At 38.8% G+C, this 15,632-nt stretch overlaps 1 protein-coding gene across 1 annotated transcript; it reads left to right on the top strand.

Annotated features, from left to right (window-relative positions):
- Nucleotides 1-2,870: 2,870 nt before the first annotated feature.
- SLITRK6 (SLIT and NTRK like family member 6) lies at nucleotides 2,871-9,772 on the top strand. Its single transcript, XM_048853121.2, has 2 exons — nucleotides 2,871-3,417; nucleotides 6,914-9,772. The coding sequence occupies exon 2, from the start codon at nucleotides 6,929-6,931 to the stop codon at nucleotides 9,449-9,451; it is 2,523 nt and encodes an 840-aa protein (XP_048709078.2). The 5' UTR covers nucleotides 2,871-3,417; nucleotides 6,914-6,928; the 3' UTR covers nucleotides 9,452-9,772.
- The last annotated feature ends 5,860 nt before the right edge of the window (nucleotides 9,773-15,632 follow it).

The following is a 15,632-nucleotide window of genomic DNA, read 5'->3' as shown; positions in this document are numbered from 1 at the left end:
ACCCCTCATCCCCAGCCCCACCCCACAGCCCTCACTCCACACCCCAAACCCTTCATCCCCAGCCCCACAGCCCTCACCCCTGCACTCCCTCCCTCCGCACACTGTCCCACCCCCAAACTCCCTCCCAGAGCCTGCACCCCCTTCCTCCAGACCCCCTCCCATCCCCAAACTCTGTCCCAGAGCCTGCACCCCCACCCCTTCCCACACATCCTCTTCTGCCCCCAAACTCCCTCCCAGAGCCTGCACCCCTCACCCCCTCTTGCATCCCACCCCTTGCCCCAGCCCAGAGCCTGCACCCAAACTCCATCCCAGAGCCTGCACCCCCACTCCCTCCTGCACCCCTACCCACTGCCCAGCACGGAGCCTCCTCCTACACCCAAACTCCATCCCAGAGCCTGCACCCCAGGCTCTTTCCCCCACCCAAACTCCTTCCCAGAGCCCAATTTCTCACCTCTTCTGCACCCAAACTCCCTCCCAGAGCCTGCACCCTGCACCCCTCCTGCACCCCTATCCCCTGCCCCAGCCCAGGGCCTGCACCCCAAACCTCCTCCTGCCACCCAAACTCCCTCCCAGAGCCTTAGGCAGGTGGGGGTGGCAGAGTTTAGGGGGCGGGTTCTGGGCACCACCAAAATTTCTACAAACCTGCCACTCTTGGGAGAAGATACTGTACTTTGTGAAAAGGTAAAGAACAATGAGTGCCATAAAACCTTTAGGTCCTTTGGGAAATAAATGAGGCTGACAGTTGTGGATATTTTAGTGCAGCTTCACAAACTTTAGAACAGTGAAAGTGATTGATAAGGTGAATGTTTGAAGAGCAGCCCTGTTTAGGGAGAACATCTCTCAATTACATTTTGCAATTAGGTGCTTTAAAAATTAAATTTCCTTGGACTGGTAATTTTTTCTTGCAAAGCAATCGATTTTGTCCTTTCTTATTTAGACCTTTTGTTAGCTTCAATTATATAATTTAAAATTAGGTGTACAGATGCTGTCCTGTGGTTGGAGCTATATGGTCAGATATTTGCAACTGCATGGAGTCCCACTGAAGACCCAATGGACTTCTGTATGGATGTGGGAGTTCATCGACATATACCCGAGTGCAGGATCACTAGTCACATTAGTTGTAATTATTTTCTTTGATTACTAGATAACAGAGACATAAGGAAATACTTGAATTTCACTGCAATGAATACATTATTGGACCTTGTCTGCACATAAGTTCAGGGGTCTGTCCATGCAGAAGCAGTTGCAGGATCAAGACCTTAGTTAATAAAAATCACTTACCAGGTATTAAATCTTAAAGGTTTTTTGGGAAAAAAAGTCAATGGCAATATTTTTATAAAGCCAGCTGACACGCCTGAACTGGCCCATTAATTTTAGAAGCGGGAGAGACTACAAAAAAGTTCCATGATTACTCTGCCAAATTTTTAAATTAATGTGGTTGATTTCTGTGAACATTTTTTATTTGTTTTACTGTCTTGACCAACCAAAAAGCAAACGTTAATACTAGGCACAAGTATTCATACCCGGAGTGCAAATCAGAAAGAATATCATTTAACTTTTTTGACCAGTCATAACTAGCCAAGAACCCCAGTATATTCACAGAAAACCATTTGCAATCAATCTGGTGATTTAAATAAGATTCTCAAAATGTTTGTCAAATGTTGTCAAGTAAGACATACATTTGAATAAACTGAGATCAGCTTGTGGATATCTGTAAGCAGAAAAAAGGATTAAAGTCTATTGAATACATTATTTGTGATGAATTATTTCTTATCTCTAATCATTCTGAAATGTTTTTTAAAAAAATAACAGTATTTTATACATAGGGAATGAAATAATGAAGAACTAATTATGCTGAACCTAAAATTAATGTACACTTACAACTGGACAAGATTCTGATAATCCTAGTCACATAGAATAGTATTTGACTCCACAAATAGCCCTTACAAAGTCAACAAGACTACTCATAGAGTAATGCAATACTCAGCATGAATAAGGATGTCAGAATCTGGCTGATAACAATTCTGGGACATACAATCCTTGCATTCTTCCACATAATAAACAGTTATTAATAATTACTTGTTTAGAACCCCAAAGTAAATATTATCTCAATATTAGCTTGATTTCAAGAAAGAAAAAGAGTCGGTTTTTGTAAACACGTTGTTTCATGCCAAAAATAATACAACACCATGTGCATTAATACCAATATATTATCCTAACATCTGGAAAACAGTCAATTAAAATCAAGCTGAAACTCCCTCCACTAGAGAAGAGGGGGGATTTTTAAAGTGCACTCGCTGCAATCACTCTATGACCATAAACACCAATGTACCATGAACATTTTTTTGCTGCACACACACATACACACACACACCCCTCTCAACTATTTAACCTACCACATTGCGTGAACTGGAGTAAAGATCTAATGTGCAGCTTTACATTTTTATAAATCCTTCATATCATTATCACAGGCATTTTGTTCCAGAGGAAGATAAGCTTTTCCCTTGTCTTATGATAGCTACTGTTGGGTGGAAAACAAGGATTTGTGCATTTGGTTTGGGGGTATTTTCAGCATTTAAAATACATATCTAAAAGATCTTACATTTACTGTATGTCTGCAAACAGAAAAAGCTGCAGGAGCTGTGGTAGAGATTTATTGTCTTGCAGAATCAGCCATTAATAGATCTTAAGTGATCTACAGAAGATTTAGCTGGATTTTATTTTCAGAAGGTTCAATTAGAACAGGAAAAGAGGAGGTGAGACAAATTGCAGGAGGAGGTGGAGCTGAGCTGTCCCAAGGTGGAGCTGTATCTTGTGTTAAATGACACTGGCAGATTAAAGCTCTCTGATGGGGAAGGGGAAGGGCTTAAAGGCTGAGCCAAAAGCCAAGAAGTCTTTTTATTTACGCCTACCTCCCAGCCCCTGGCAATCTGACTAATAACAAACTGAGGTAACAAGAAAGACTAGAAAGAAGAGAGAGAACACAGAAGCAGAAGCAGCTTGGATCTAAAAATCTAACAAACCAAGAGGGGTCAGTTTAAGCTCTGCTGAACATCTTGTTTATTTACTGCATCCAAAAGCTTGCAAATGGTTAACTATATGCAGAAAAGTCAGCATAGATGGGAAGTATGCTGTGAATTTTAATTGAGGAAAAGGGACAACTGCTTTCAGGATGGTATACAGTGCACTCTGCCTGAGAGATTTTATGTATTATTTTTTTTCCCAGTGAAATGCTCTGTACTTTGTTTTCTGACACGGACTTTTAACTTTAGGCAGCTGGAGCTGTATAAAAGCTTGCAGCAAACTGAAAATTTGGAAGAAAGTGTACATTTTTTATAAAGAGAACCTGAATTGCATTTGAACATCTACTCCAATTGTGCATTATTGATCGTGTCAGGGAGTGTTGCTTCTGTACAGGTAAGAAAGCTTCCAGTTAGCTAATTATCTCAAGTGAATTTCCTCACTTTTTCTCTGGGTCTTTCACACCAATTGATTTTATTTTTCTGTATTACTTTGGTTAACTTTGCAGTTAAATGATAGAAATTTGTACAGATTTACCCACTGATATTTCAAGCACTGTTCCGGGTACGTTTTTCACTGAACAGTTTTCAATACATGTAGTCGCTCAGCTGGCAAAGAGAGAGTAGTTTTAGACTGTAGCATGCACTGTAGCATGGATTAAAGAAGTGTTTTTCTGAAGTATGACGTTACTCTTAAAATACATCATCCAACTGTGCTTATATCCAGAATTAACAAGAAGGCTTGAATGGTTTTATATACTGCACATTCCCCTTTCTTAACCGGAGGCTTTGGAGTACTTCCCTATTCACTTTACACATATCTGTATGAAGAGTAAGATCAAATAAAAAAGACACTATTTTTTTTTAAAAGAAGATTTTATTATTTCACTGCTTCTCAAGCGTATTGCAAATTTGCCTTAAGGGACTCATAACTCACTACTTCTATATATACTGCAAATTTGCCTGGTAGGAAAGACTCTGGAAGTCACAAATCTTTTTTAATAAAAACTGTGAAAAGAACAATTACAGTAAGCAGTTATGAAAACTAAGTTACCACCTGATATTTCTTATAACACTTCACTAAATGAAACAGGATAATAATTAGTCCAGTATTTCAAAATGAAATGTATATTCAATCTTTACTGTGAGTTTTTTCAACACAATGTTAATCATCTGTTACATTAAAGCATCTGCTATTTTAAAATAAGAGTGGAGCCCATTTAAGGCTAGATTTACTTGCTCCTGCGTGCACAGACTGAACATTTAAAAAGACATGCCAATCAGTTCTCACCCAATACTTACAAAATATGTAGAAGTTCCCAGTGTCTTTCTACTGTGTGCGTGTGTGTGAGAGAGAGAGCAAGAGAGAGAGAGAGAGAGAGAGAGAGAGAGAGAGAGAGAGAGAGAGAGAGAATTTTTGCAATGTTCCCCGCAAAAGTATGCTAATGATTAAAATAGGAATGTGTTCCAATTGGTTACAAATGTTCTTACTTTCATCTTTGAAAAATGATGAGAGGTCTTGGATTTTTTTTAAAAAAATGATTTTTTAAATATGTATTAAAATGCAACATGCATTTCAGATTAATGTATTTTGATTTATTTCACTTGATTTTGCTCTGGGCCCTCATAAAAACTACAATTTAAATACAATGCACAACTATGCTGGTGCCCTGATACAGAAACAAGTTACAGAAAATAAAGGCTACTTAGCAACAAAATAGGTTTGTTATAGGTAATTGTTACCAGAAGCTTCATTTTTCACCTTAGGTTACTGAAAAGAATGCTAGTGAATGAATGAATACAGTTTTCTTGAACACAATATCATGGTGGCATTAATCTGAATCCTTTGGAATAAGATTTCTGCATATTGGGTCTTTCCCAATACTTTATGGAAAACCAGAGGCTCAGACACGATGTAAGTTACATTTAACCAGTTAACTAGAAAACCAGTTAACTAGAATAGACTATGTTCAAGAACTACTCTATGATCCAACAAAAAACATGTTTTGTTTCTACTGAAAAAGATACATGAATCAAATAAGTTTAGTGACAGATTCTGTCACCTTTCCTCATGATGAGAAGCACCTTTATCCACTGAAATCTGTGGGACAACTGTGGAGTAAGATATTACTCAATGTGCACAAACTGGTGCTTACTGATTTATAAGCATTTCAGTAGCATTCACAAGGGTAGTATCTGAGTGCCTCCTGTGAAAGTCCTCTTATCAAGTTGCAAGAGAAGTCTAGATTAGTAGGCTAAATGAAGCCTAAATGAGTAGTCCTGTAAGAATAAGATATGCATCTAAGAATAAGACATGGCTGATGGGATGCCAAAATATATGACCAAATTCTGAGAATGTTCATAAACATAATTACATAGATTCTTGCAACTTCCTCAGAAAGCAGCAATTCTGCGGGTTAATTGTGTGATGACATTCTGCTCTGCAAAGCATGTTTCAATAGCTCACTTAAAAAGATCAAGTGACCTTTATGACACAGATTTCTTCAAGCAATATTGTTCACTTCTGGAAGAAATAGTGCACTGAAGGGGGATTCTTGAATGAAATAATGTGTTTCAAATCAATCTTTTCAGAGTAGGAACCTTTTCTTGTTGGAAATGTGGAAGTATTTCCTTTAATAATAGATTATAAACAGACGTGACTTCATCTAATGCAACAATAAGTATCTTTGCTCTTTGGTAATTAGACAACCTTGCTATGAAAAAAGAAACACGCAGAACCCTCATATGAACAGTAACAAACTAATCTCATCTCAGTGAGAACCATGCCAAAACAGATACTTAATTGAAAATATATAATGTTCACCAGTTTCTGTTCCTGATTTAATAGTTGGACAGTTCTGATGCATTTCTCATGCATCCTAAAGTTTGAGACCAATCGTTTGCAAGATAATAGCTTAAATGACACACTGCAGATGATGTCATTCATCATTGCTAATTGTTAATGACAAATCTCTTGCTTTGTGCATTTTAGAATGATATTCATTATTAAGAAGAAAATTTCCTATTCAATATACTGTATATTGCCTACCTATTTCTTTCTATTTGTACTTCACTCTTGTTCTTTTATTGCTAGTAAACTTAGTTTAGATATTGAATGCACAAATATATTATACATGTATGTATAAAACGTGTGTATAATCTCTCTAAAGATATGAATGTGTGGGTAGGGTGTATATGTACATCTACCCACAGCTATATTTAAACTATAAACAGAGCACATACATATTTAAACAAAAGGAAAAATCACTAATTGTTCTCAATTTTGGAGGTATTAGGATTGCAGAAGAAGTTCCATTTCAATTTACAGATAATTTGCAGAAACAGGCAAAGAAAAAGCCCTCCACATGCTGGCTGAATAAACATTTGATAGACAATAGATGGTTGGAACCGAACCGAGATTGTTTTATTATGAAACTTCTGTTCAGTCATGTAGCCTGTTAATATCTATCTCTTGCAAGTTCCTAAAAACTGCAGCACTGCAAGCCCATCATCAAAGGTGAAAATATAATATTTTATATTAACCTTGATGGAAGCAGTTTGGGGCAGTGACCTGTCTTTTTGTTTGCTTGTTTGTTTGCCTACAAAGCACCATGTACATATATGGCACTCCATAAATAAGAACATAATTTTCATGAGCCCTGCATGCTGTGTTGCTGCAACCTAAAAATACTGAAGGGCTTCTGTGTTATGACCTTCATGCTATATTTAATGGTCAGAACTAATCATGTGTTGCATTTCTTAAAGAATCATTAAAATATTTGATAGAATACAATATCTTTTTTTAAGGATAAGTTTTTTAGGTAAGCTTGGGGTACTTTCAAGTATTTTTTTTCAATATGAAATGATAAACTCAGTTCATTTTTATTTTACAGAACCTACTGGCAACAATGAAGGTCTGGATTTTTATGTTATGTTCAGTTGTGGTTGCCTCGGATTTACTCCAATCTCAGCCTTCTTTGTCTTCAGCGAGAGGATCTTGTGAGAATCTGTGTTCTTGTGAAGAAAAGGATGATATCTTGATTATAAACTGTGAAGAAAGAGGTATCAAAATGTTATCACAAATAAATGTCCCACCATCACAGCCTTTCCATCTTAACCTGCTGAACAATGGCTTGACCATGTTACATATGAATGATTTTGCTGGCCTCATCAATGCTATCTCACTACATGTTGGATTTAATAATATTGCAGATATTGAGCCTGGAGCTTTTAATGGTCTCAGTCTTCTTAAGCAACTTCATATCAATCACAATTCTTTAGAAATACTTAAAGAGGATACTTTTCAGGGACTGGAAAATCTGGAGTTTCTTCAAGCAGACAACAATTTCATCACCGTGATTGAAGCAAGTGCCTTTAGCAAACTCAACAGACTTAAAGTTCTTATTTTAAATGACAATGCCATTGAGTTTCTCCCTCCTAATATATTTCGCTTTGTGCCATTGACCCACTTAGATCTTCGTGGAAACCAGTTACAGACTCTGCCATATGTAGGCTTTTTAGAGCATATTGGTCGAATACTGGACCTTCAGCTGGAAGACAACAAATGGGCCTGTAATTGTGACTTACTGCAGCTGAAGATATGGCTAGAAAACATGCCTCCCCAGTCTATAATAGGTGATGTTGTGTGCAACAGCCCTCCAATTATCAAAGGGAGCATCCTAAGAAGATTAAAAAAAGAATTGCTCTGTCCCACTAACCCTATAAATGAACTTGAAGATCCTTCAGGGTCCTTGCCCTGGGTAGTAACCACATCTATAAGTGATAGTCACCTACCAGCAAAGGTGATCCCTGTCCTGAAAGCTCCTACCAAGGAACCAGGTTTAGTGCTTCATGCCACAAAGCCAGCTACTCAGCTTCCAGGAATATACTGTCCTGTACCCTGTCACTGCACCAGCCATATCCTGTCAGGAGTTCTAATTCACTGCCAGGAGCGAAATATCGAAAGCTTGTCTGATTTAGGTCCCCCTCCTCCAAATCCTAGAAAGCTTATTCTAGCTGGAAACATTATTCAAACATTGCTGAAATCAGATCTGGTGGACTATGCTAGCCTGGAAATGCTTCACTTGGGAAACAATCGTATTGAAATCCTTGAAGAAGGATCATTTATGAATCTAACAAGATTGCAGAAGCTATATCTAAATGGCAATCATCTTACAAAGTTAAGTCAGAGTCTCTTCCTTGGTCTTCAGCACCTTGAGTATTTGTATCTTGAATACAATGCCATCAAGGAAGTTTTGCCAGGGACATTTAACATGATGATAAAACTTAAGGTGTTATATTTAAACAACAACCTTCTTCAAACTTTACCACCGCATGTTTTCTCAGGGGTGCCACTAGCCAGGCTAAACCTCAAAACAAACCAGTTTACCCATTTGCCTGTGAGCACTGTCTTGGATGAACTGGATTTGCTTGTACAAATTGAACTTGAGGACAACCCTTGGGACTGTACTTGTGATTCAGTTGGGCTGCAGCAGTGGATACAAAAGTTGAGTAAGAACATCGTGATGGGTGACATTTTCTGTAAATCCCCAGGGCACCTAGCAAAAAAAGAATTGAAATCTCTGAACACTGAAGTCTTATGCCCAGGACTAATAAATAGCCAAGCCCTACCAACCCATGCTAGCTTTATAGTTGTGACAACTTCTTCTACAACAACCAATACTGCGATCACTATTCTTCGATCACTTACAGATGCTGTCCCACTTTCTGTTTTAATCCTAGGGCTCCTAATTGTGTTTATTATGCTTGTATTTTGTGCAGCAGGAATAGTTGTCCTTGTTCTGCATCGGCGGAGAAGACACAAAAAGAAACAGGCAGATGAACATATGAGGGACAGTAGCCCAGTTCATCTCCAGTACAGCATGTATGGTCACAAAACAACACACCATACAACTGAGCGTCCAGCACCAACTCTCTATGAGCAACGCATGATCAGCCCCATGGTTCAAGTTTATCGAAGTCCATCCTTCAGCCCCAAACAGACAGAACAACAGGAGGAGGGAAATGAAAAGGATGTGAATGATTCCAAACATCTCTGCAGAAGTCTTCTGGAAAGAGAGAACAATTCTCCTCTCACAGGTTCAAATGTCAAGTACAAATGTACAGACCAATCAGCTGAATTTCTGACCTTTCAAGATGCCAGCTCTTTATACAGAAACATTTTTGAGAAAGAAAGAGAACTCCAGCAGCTAGGAATCACTGAGTATCTAAGAAAAAATATTGTCCAGCTCCAGCCCGACATGGAAGTACATTATCCTGGAACACATGAGGAGCTAAAGTTAATGGAGACACTAATGTACTCCAGACCAAGAAGGGTGTTGCTTGAGCAGACTAAAAATGAGTATTTTGAGCTCAAAGCTAACTTACATGCTGAGCCTGACTACCTGGAAGTCCTGGAACAGCAAACATAAAATGACATTACTTTGGATTGGGACAGAAAATCTGTAATTCTATTTTAAATAAGAACATTGTAAATAAAAGTGCCTTATAATAATGTATCATCCATCAGGACTAAAGCACAGCAGTAATCCTAACAAAAAACTCAGGGATCACTGTGGGAAGCCATGGGGAAGTTGCAGGCGATATGTCTTACCCCAAGTGAAACATGATCTCTGTGTGATTGAACTGTGGCAGGAAGATTACCATATTCCTTTAGGGGGCCAGGTTAAAAGGCCTGTATGGCACTGCCCATTCTGTACCTAACCTAGGATAAACCTTTTATGTTACTTGTACTTCTTTCTTTTCTCTTAATTTAATTGGACTACTTTTTTAAGTACCTGATTATATAGTTATAAAGGTTAATATGTATTGATTAGGTATTAGTACATACACCACATATGTGAACATTGTCTACAACTGCACTTACCATATCCTTATAATAAATACAAAAGGAAATGAAGCTTTGTCATACTAAATATCAGTTAAAAAGAAAAAATGAAAAGAAAAAAAATGAAAGATATTTAATTGTATAGGCACCCAATGCCTGCAAATATTTAAGTATCTTTTACATGGGACTTCATTTATCACATTTTTACAGTATGTGGATGGAAAATATATGTATAAATATAATTACCAACAATTTAAGAGACAACAACAAAACTTTCTGCTGCTTTCCCTATCTGACAGTTTTACTCAAATTTGGACAATCTTCCCTTGTTCTGCTGCTATAAAATGTTGTACATCACTGGTGTTGCAACTCATAAGCCAGGGCAATTTTGAAAGCTACTGAGAATCAACTGTAAATACATCAGTGCACCTAGTGAGTTTGATTTCTTTTATATGATTGACTCCTGTGGTGGCTTTGAATATTCCTGTCAGAAATAGAGAAATAAGTATGCAATGGCCAGTAACTTTCCTATATGGGAAGGGGGGTGGGGTAGGGGGATATTTTGTTGTTGTTTGTATCAATTCTCTACATTTTGCACACATTAGCAGCAAAAAGGCGCATCTCCTGTTAAGAGGTAAAAGTGGCTTAGAGTGTGGAGCCCTGCAGCTTTATTTTACAGCAAAGTCTAGCTAGATTTATATTAACTATTTATTTTGTACAGTTTTGTATTTTTTTTTTCAGTTCACAACAATGAATAATTCTTGGGTGCCTTTCAAGCAAATCAAAGAACTGCTCACTATAAACAAAAATGGAAATAAAGTTTTTATATATATATATATATATATATATATATATATATATAATTTTCTTAAAAATCACTTTTTTAAAAAAGAAGGCAGCAGGACCTGCATGCACAAGTTTAGAACTGTTCAGGAATCAAACACGAAGCTTCTCTCTGTTGTCATGTGGACAGAAGCATCTTGTTCACTGTGCAATAAGGCCATTCAGTTTCTGTGCACGACTGACACAGTGCCAAACTGAAAATCTGACCTGCATTTCTCCTCCTTTTAAAACAAATCTTTTGTAAATCAACTACACATGAATATTTTTTTTTCTGATTTCCAATTGCACAGCTATTTAAAGGCTGAATCAATTAATAGATTTCTAAATATATAGATTAAAACTAACAACTGTAGACTTGATAAATTCAGAGCCAAAAAAAAAAAAAAAAGATTCCCTTCCTTTAGTTTAGCCTACTGCAGTTTTCTTGCCTAGCTATGAGTTCTCCACACTTCTTATATATGAGTTTCTGAACGAACACAATCTCTGATAGAAAACTACATTTTATTGGCTTTTAAGTTTGCATAGTGCTATTGACTTCAATGGTACTATACAGATTTACACGAGGTGAGGATCTGGCCCTGTATCCTTTCTGTTATCTGATCAAACTTCCATAACAACATTTTGTTGATATCATCACATTGCCATGACAGTAAAACTAGTTGGCTCCCAAGAATCAAATTGCAGTAGCAAGACAATAAGCGCTGTTTGCTCTGGCTATGACTAAAACCTAACATAGTTTAAGTTTTGTCCACAGTGCATTCTAGGAGAGCAAGAAACAGAGTGATTGGTTAGAATACAGCTACAATAATGTTACCATCGTTTTACTCAAAAGAAATCATTACAGAAAACTGACAAATAAATTCTGTCACCAACCATCTTGTAGTAAGAGGTACTGATAGTTGTAATAATTAAAATCGTTAAGGGTCTGATTAAAAATCTAATGAAGTTTATGGAATTGACTTTTGTGGACTGTGGATCAGGCCCTAGATATATAATATTCTATTAAAATTAAGTTTAAATAGGTGGATTAGTTCCCTCAAACTCATCTTTTTTCCATTAACCCTTTTTTCCATTAACCCGACTATCAGAGATTTCAAAGTCAGAGCAGGGGTGAGGGGAAGCTGGAGAAAGAAGCAGTGAAGAATCAGTTGGCCCTAATTCTTCTCTGCCCTTGTATGGTAATTTACACCAGTGCAACATGGGTGTACAATGCTGCCTTCTGATCGCTATGGCGCAGAGCTGTGGAGAATCAAGCCCTCAGGCTTCTGTTTGAGGGAAATGCTTTCAGACTACAGAAAGTGCCACTTGCATAGATGACACTTTATTTAGCTGCTAAAGATTTCTTAGCAGAATGTGGAGGACAACTATGCTGGAAAATAGGCTCTTTCACTGTAGACTGAAAGCATCAGAAAAATGTTGAGTACAATTTATGTCATGGCAACTCAGATGCTCAGTTGTGTCAGCGCTCCATTCACCACAGCTGTGGAAAGGGGAGCTTTAGACTAACTTTGTTCCTCCTCCCTGCCTCGGTCTGCTGGGGGCTCTTTCAATCCCTGCATAAATTAGGGCAGCCTCAGGAGGGCTCTCATTTAGAGAGGCTGTAATGGCCCCAAGTAGCTGTTGTAGCATCCAAGGATCACTGGAGTAAGGCACATGTCATCCACAACCCTTCCTAATTAAAAACAAATAAATAAATAAAAAGGAGCTAGGAAAAGCCTGTGGCTGAAGGTTCTCTGAAATATTTCCATCACAGCAATCAGAAATGCATCTCTTCTGGGGAATTGGGTGGGGTCTGATGGAGTGTCCTCTTGTTGTGGCATGTTCTCCTCCTTTTCATTGACAGCCAAAGATAAACAGTTTCTGTATGTTTCATTGAGATCGCACATTAGAGGCCAGAAAGTGCAACATATCTGACAGTCTGAAACAAAGTGGATTCATTTTTTCTCATGTCAGTACTGGAGTTAATAATTGAGTGCAAGAACAGTACCTCAGCAGACATATTGGTGCAGTTGGCAGGTACATAACTGTTATGTTGTTAAGGCACCTCAAGGGTACCTTACACTGTCATTTTTTTTCTGACAGTTTGGCACTCAAAATGTATTAAATAACAAGAGAGATCTGTTCTCTCAAGAAACACAGCTTACATCAATCTCTTGCAGATATTATTTTAACCTGCCTCTTATCTTTTAACATACATAAAAATCAAATATATGTTTTCATCCCTTTTCTTCCTACTACAGGTGTCCTGACAGCCTCTTTAATAATGGCATATGCATATATTACCTACAGTGATATCTCTGCAAGCTTTTGAACAGAAAAGACTCAACCATAAAATTACTTTTAGTCTATTAAAAGTGGCTCATTGAATATGGGACTAATCAAATATTTTCAATCCATTCTTCTCTTTTAATGTGGTTGCTTGACCTTTTTTGTAAGGGATTTCCAAACTGAATATGAGTTCATACTTTTTACAGGGATGCATCCAAGCCACAAGATCCAGACCTGAAACCAAGCTTTCCCCAAGATCAGCAGCATTTGATATGATAGCAATCTGAGGATTTGGCGAGGCCTACCTCTACATGAAATAAAAGCCAAAAATTGATCCTTCCATAACGGCAGGTGTTGTGTGACACCTACCTAGAGATCTGTTACCTAGGAAGAATGAGAAAATGAAGAGATGAGGCTTACTAGGAAGGCCAGACATCTGTGCAAGAAGACTTTCTGGTACATTAATGGAGAGAGGCATTTGCTGCAAAGAAAACTAATGTTTCACAGGGGAAAATAATAGTGGTCTGTAAAATGAGGAAAATTAATCACAATGCACTCTGTCATGCACACTGGCATGACTGGCTAGTCTTGTAGAGATGCTAAACACACCATGGTCAGGCAGGGAAACATTTGACTTCTAGACGACAAGATCGACTGTAACATTCTCTGAAGAGGCATCACTCTTTTATTTCCCCTTTTGTTGTTCCAGTATACAGGAATTTGCAGAGTTTGGGGAGGCTCTACAGGGTTTTCACATTGCTTGCAGAGTCCAGATCTGTGAGGGCTCACTGTGTGATCCCACCAGGGTGGATTAGGGGCAGGGAAGAGGGATCAGATACTGAGGCTGTGTGCTGCTTCAAAGGATTTGTCCCTTAATGGTGCTCTAGGTTTGTGATATTCTTGATCATGCCTCAGTAATAGATGGTAAATCCTTCTTGTTCTGAAACAGAAATTGACTATAACATTAGCTACCTACTGGAATCAATACTGGGAAGTTAATTTCCATACTGAAAAGATACAGCATGACATTCTCTTTCCAGCTCATTGCTATCAGTCAGCCTTGGCTTTTTAACACAACAGAGCAATTTCTGAAAAAGCCACAACTTGATAGAAACCAGCTAACCTCAAGAATAAGAAAAGAATGAAAACACCAGATATTGTTCAGGTTCTTGATGGTATGATGTGATGGACAAGTGCTCTTTAGTTGGAATTACTTCTTTTCATAGGGTCACTCAAGAATAGGGTGCAAGTATATATGCATGATACAACTCCTGAAATGTGCACCTAGGGTTTGTGTTGCAATACACAAGCTCCAGAAGCCTGGATTCACAAAAGAAATTAGGCTGAACATCACAACACCTAACTTTTAGGCACATGGAGAATCACTGTGATTCACAAAGCCTGAATTAGGATCCTATACAATGAATGGGGAGAGATAGGGACCATAGATTGCAACCCAGAAAAGCCAGCGTAACCTAGCCAGTGGGAGGTGCTGACAACAGGAAGGTGTACTAATTCTGCCCCCTCACAGAGATAGGTGCTTAAGTCCAGGATGGAGGCAGGCACCTATATCTGCTTATGATTCACAGGCAGGGACCCTCTTTGGAGTTGGGCACCTATGCTGTTTGGAAAAAAGCAGGAGGTGGAGGCCACCGCTCTCCTTATAACATTTATCCCACTGGTTAGAGAACTTGCCTGGGGTGTGGGAAACCCAGTTTCAATTCACCGCCTCTGCCCAAAGAGAAAGAATTTGAATACGAATCTCTCACCTATTATTCGAGTGCTCTGACCACTGAACTATGGATAGTCTGATGTGTGGCTCCTCAATCTCTGTTGCTGAAGCTGTTGTACTCTGGATAAATAATGAAAGAGTGATTGGAGCAGGGGGACTGGACCTGCGTAGGTGTCCTCACCACTGGGCTACAGAATCATTCTCACACACACAGTCTCTCTGTTTCTGGCCCACTGACTATTTAAGTACCTATCCAGTGTGGAATAGTCATGGGCCAGACAGAAAGAAAGAAAGAAAGAAAGAAAGAGAGGCTGTGTGTGTGTGTGTGTGTGTGTGTGAGAGAGAGAGAGAGAGAGAGAGAGAATCTGTGGTCCAATGGTTAGTGCATCCACCTCAGAGGTGGGAGACTGTAGGACCAGTCCCCCTGCTTCAATCACTCCTTTATTTATCCATAGGGGAACAGCTCCGACAGGAGACATGTGGGAAACCTACATCAGAATATCCCATTACTCAGTGGTTAGAGCACTCCCCTAAGAGATAGGAGGCACCTCTTGAAATTTTTCTCCCCTTCTGGCAGAGGGGATGAATTGAGCTTGGGTTTTACACATCCCAGGCAAATGCTCTAATCACAGGGCTAAAAGTTGTAAGGTGAGTACTGCCACCACTATTTCCACCCCAGGCCAAATTTTGAACAGGACACAGTCCAATAGGCAGCTTCTAAGCATACCAACCAAATCCAATCCCTCATGCAGCAAAACACCTATTCTTCCCTGGTTTGTGAATTTCTCTGGGGCTTAGATGTGACACAGGTACCCAGATGCCTAGAATGAGGCAAAAATGTGCATGCCCAGAGGAAGAAATTTAGGTGCAGAAGGAACCTTTACTCTGAAAACTTAGGCACTGAGTGAATTCAGGCACCTAT

This window comes from Caretta caretta, chromosome 1 (genome assembly GCF_965140235.1).
Source record: "Caretta caretta isolate rCarCar2 chromosome 1, rCarCar1.hap1, whole genome shotgun sequence".
In the NCBI taxonomy this organism is placed as follows: Eukaryota; Metazoa; Chordata; order Testudines; family Cheloniidae; genus Caretta; species Caretta caretta.
Note: the sequence above shows the minus strand (reverse complement) of the source record. Positions and strands in the feature narration are given on the sequence as shown.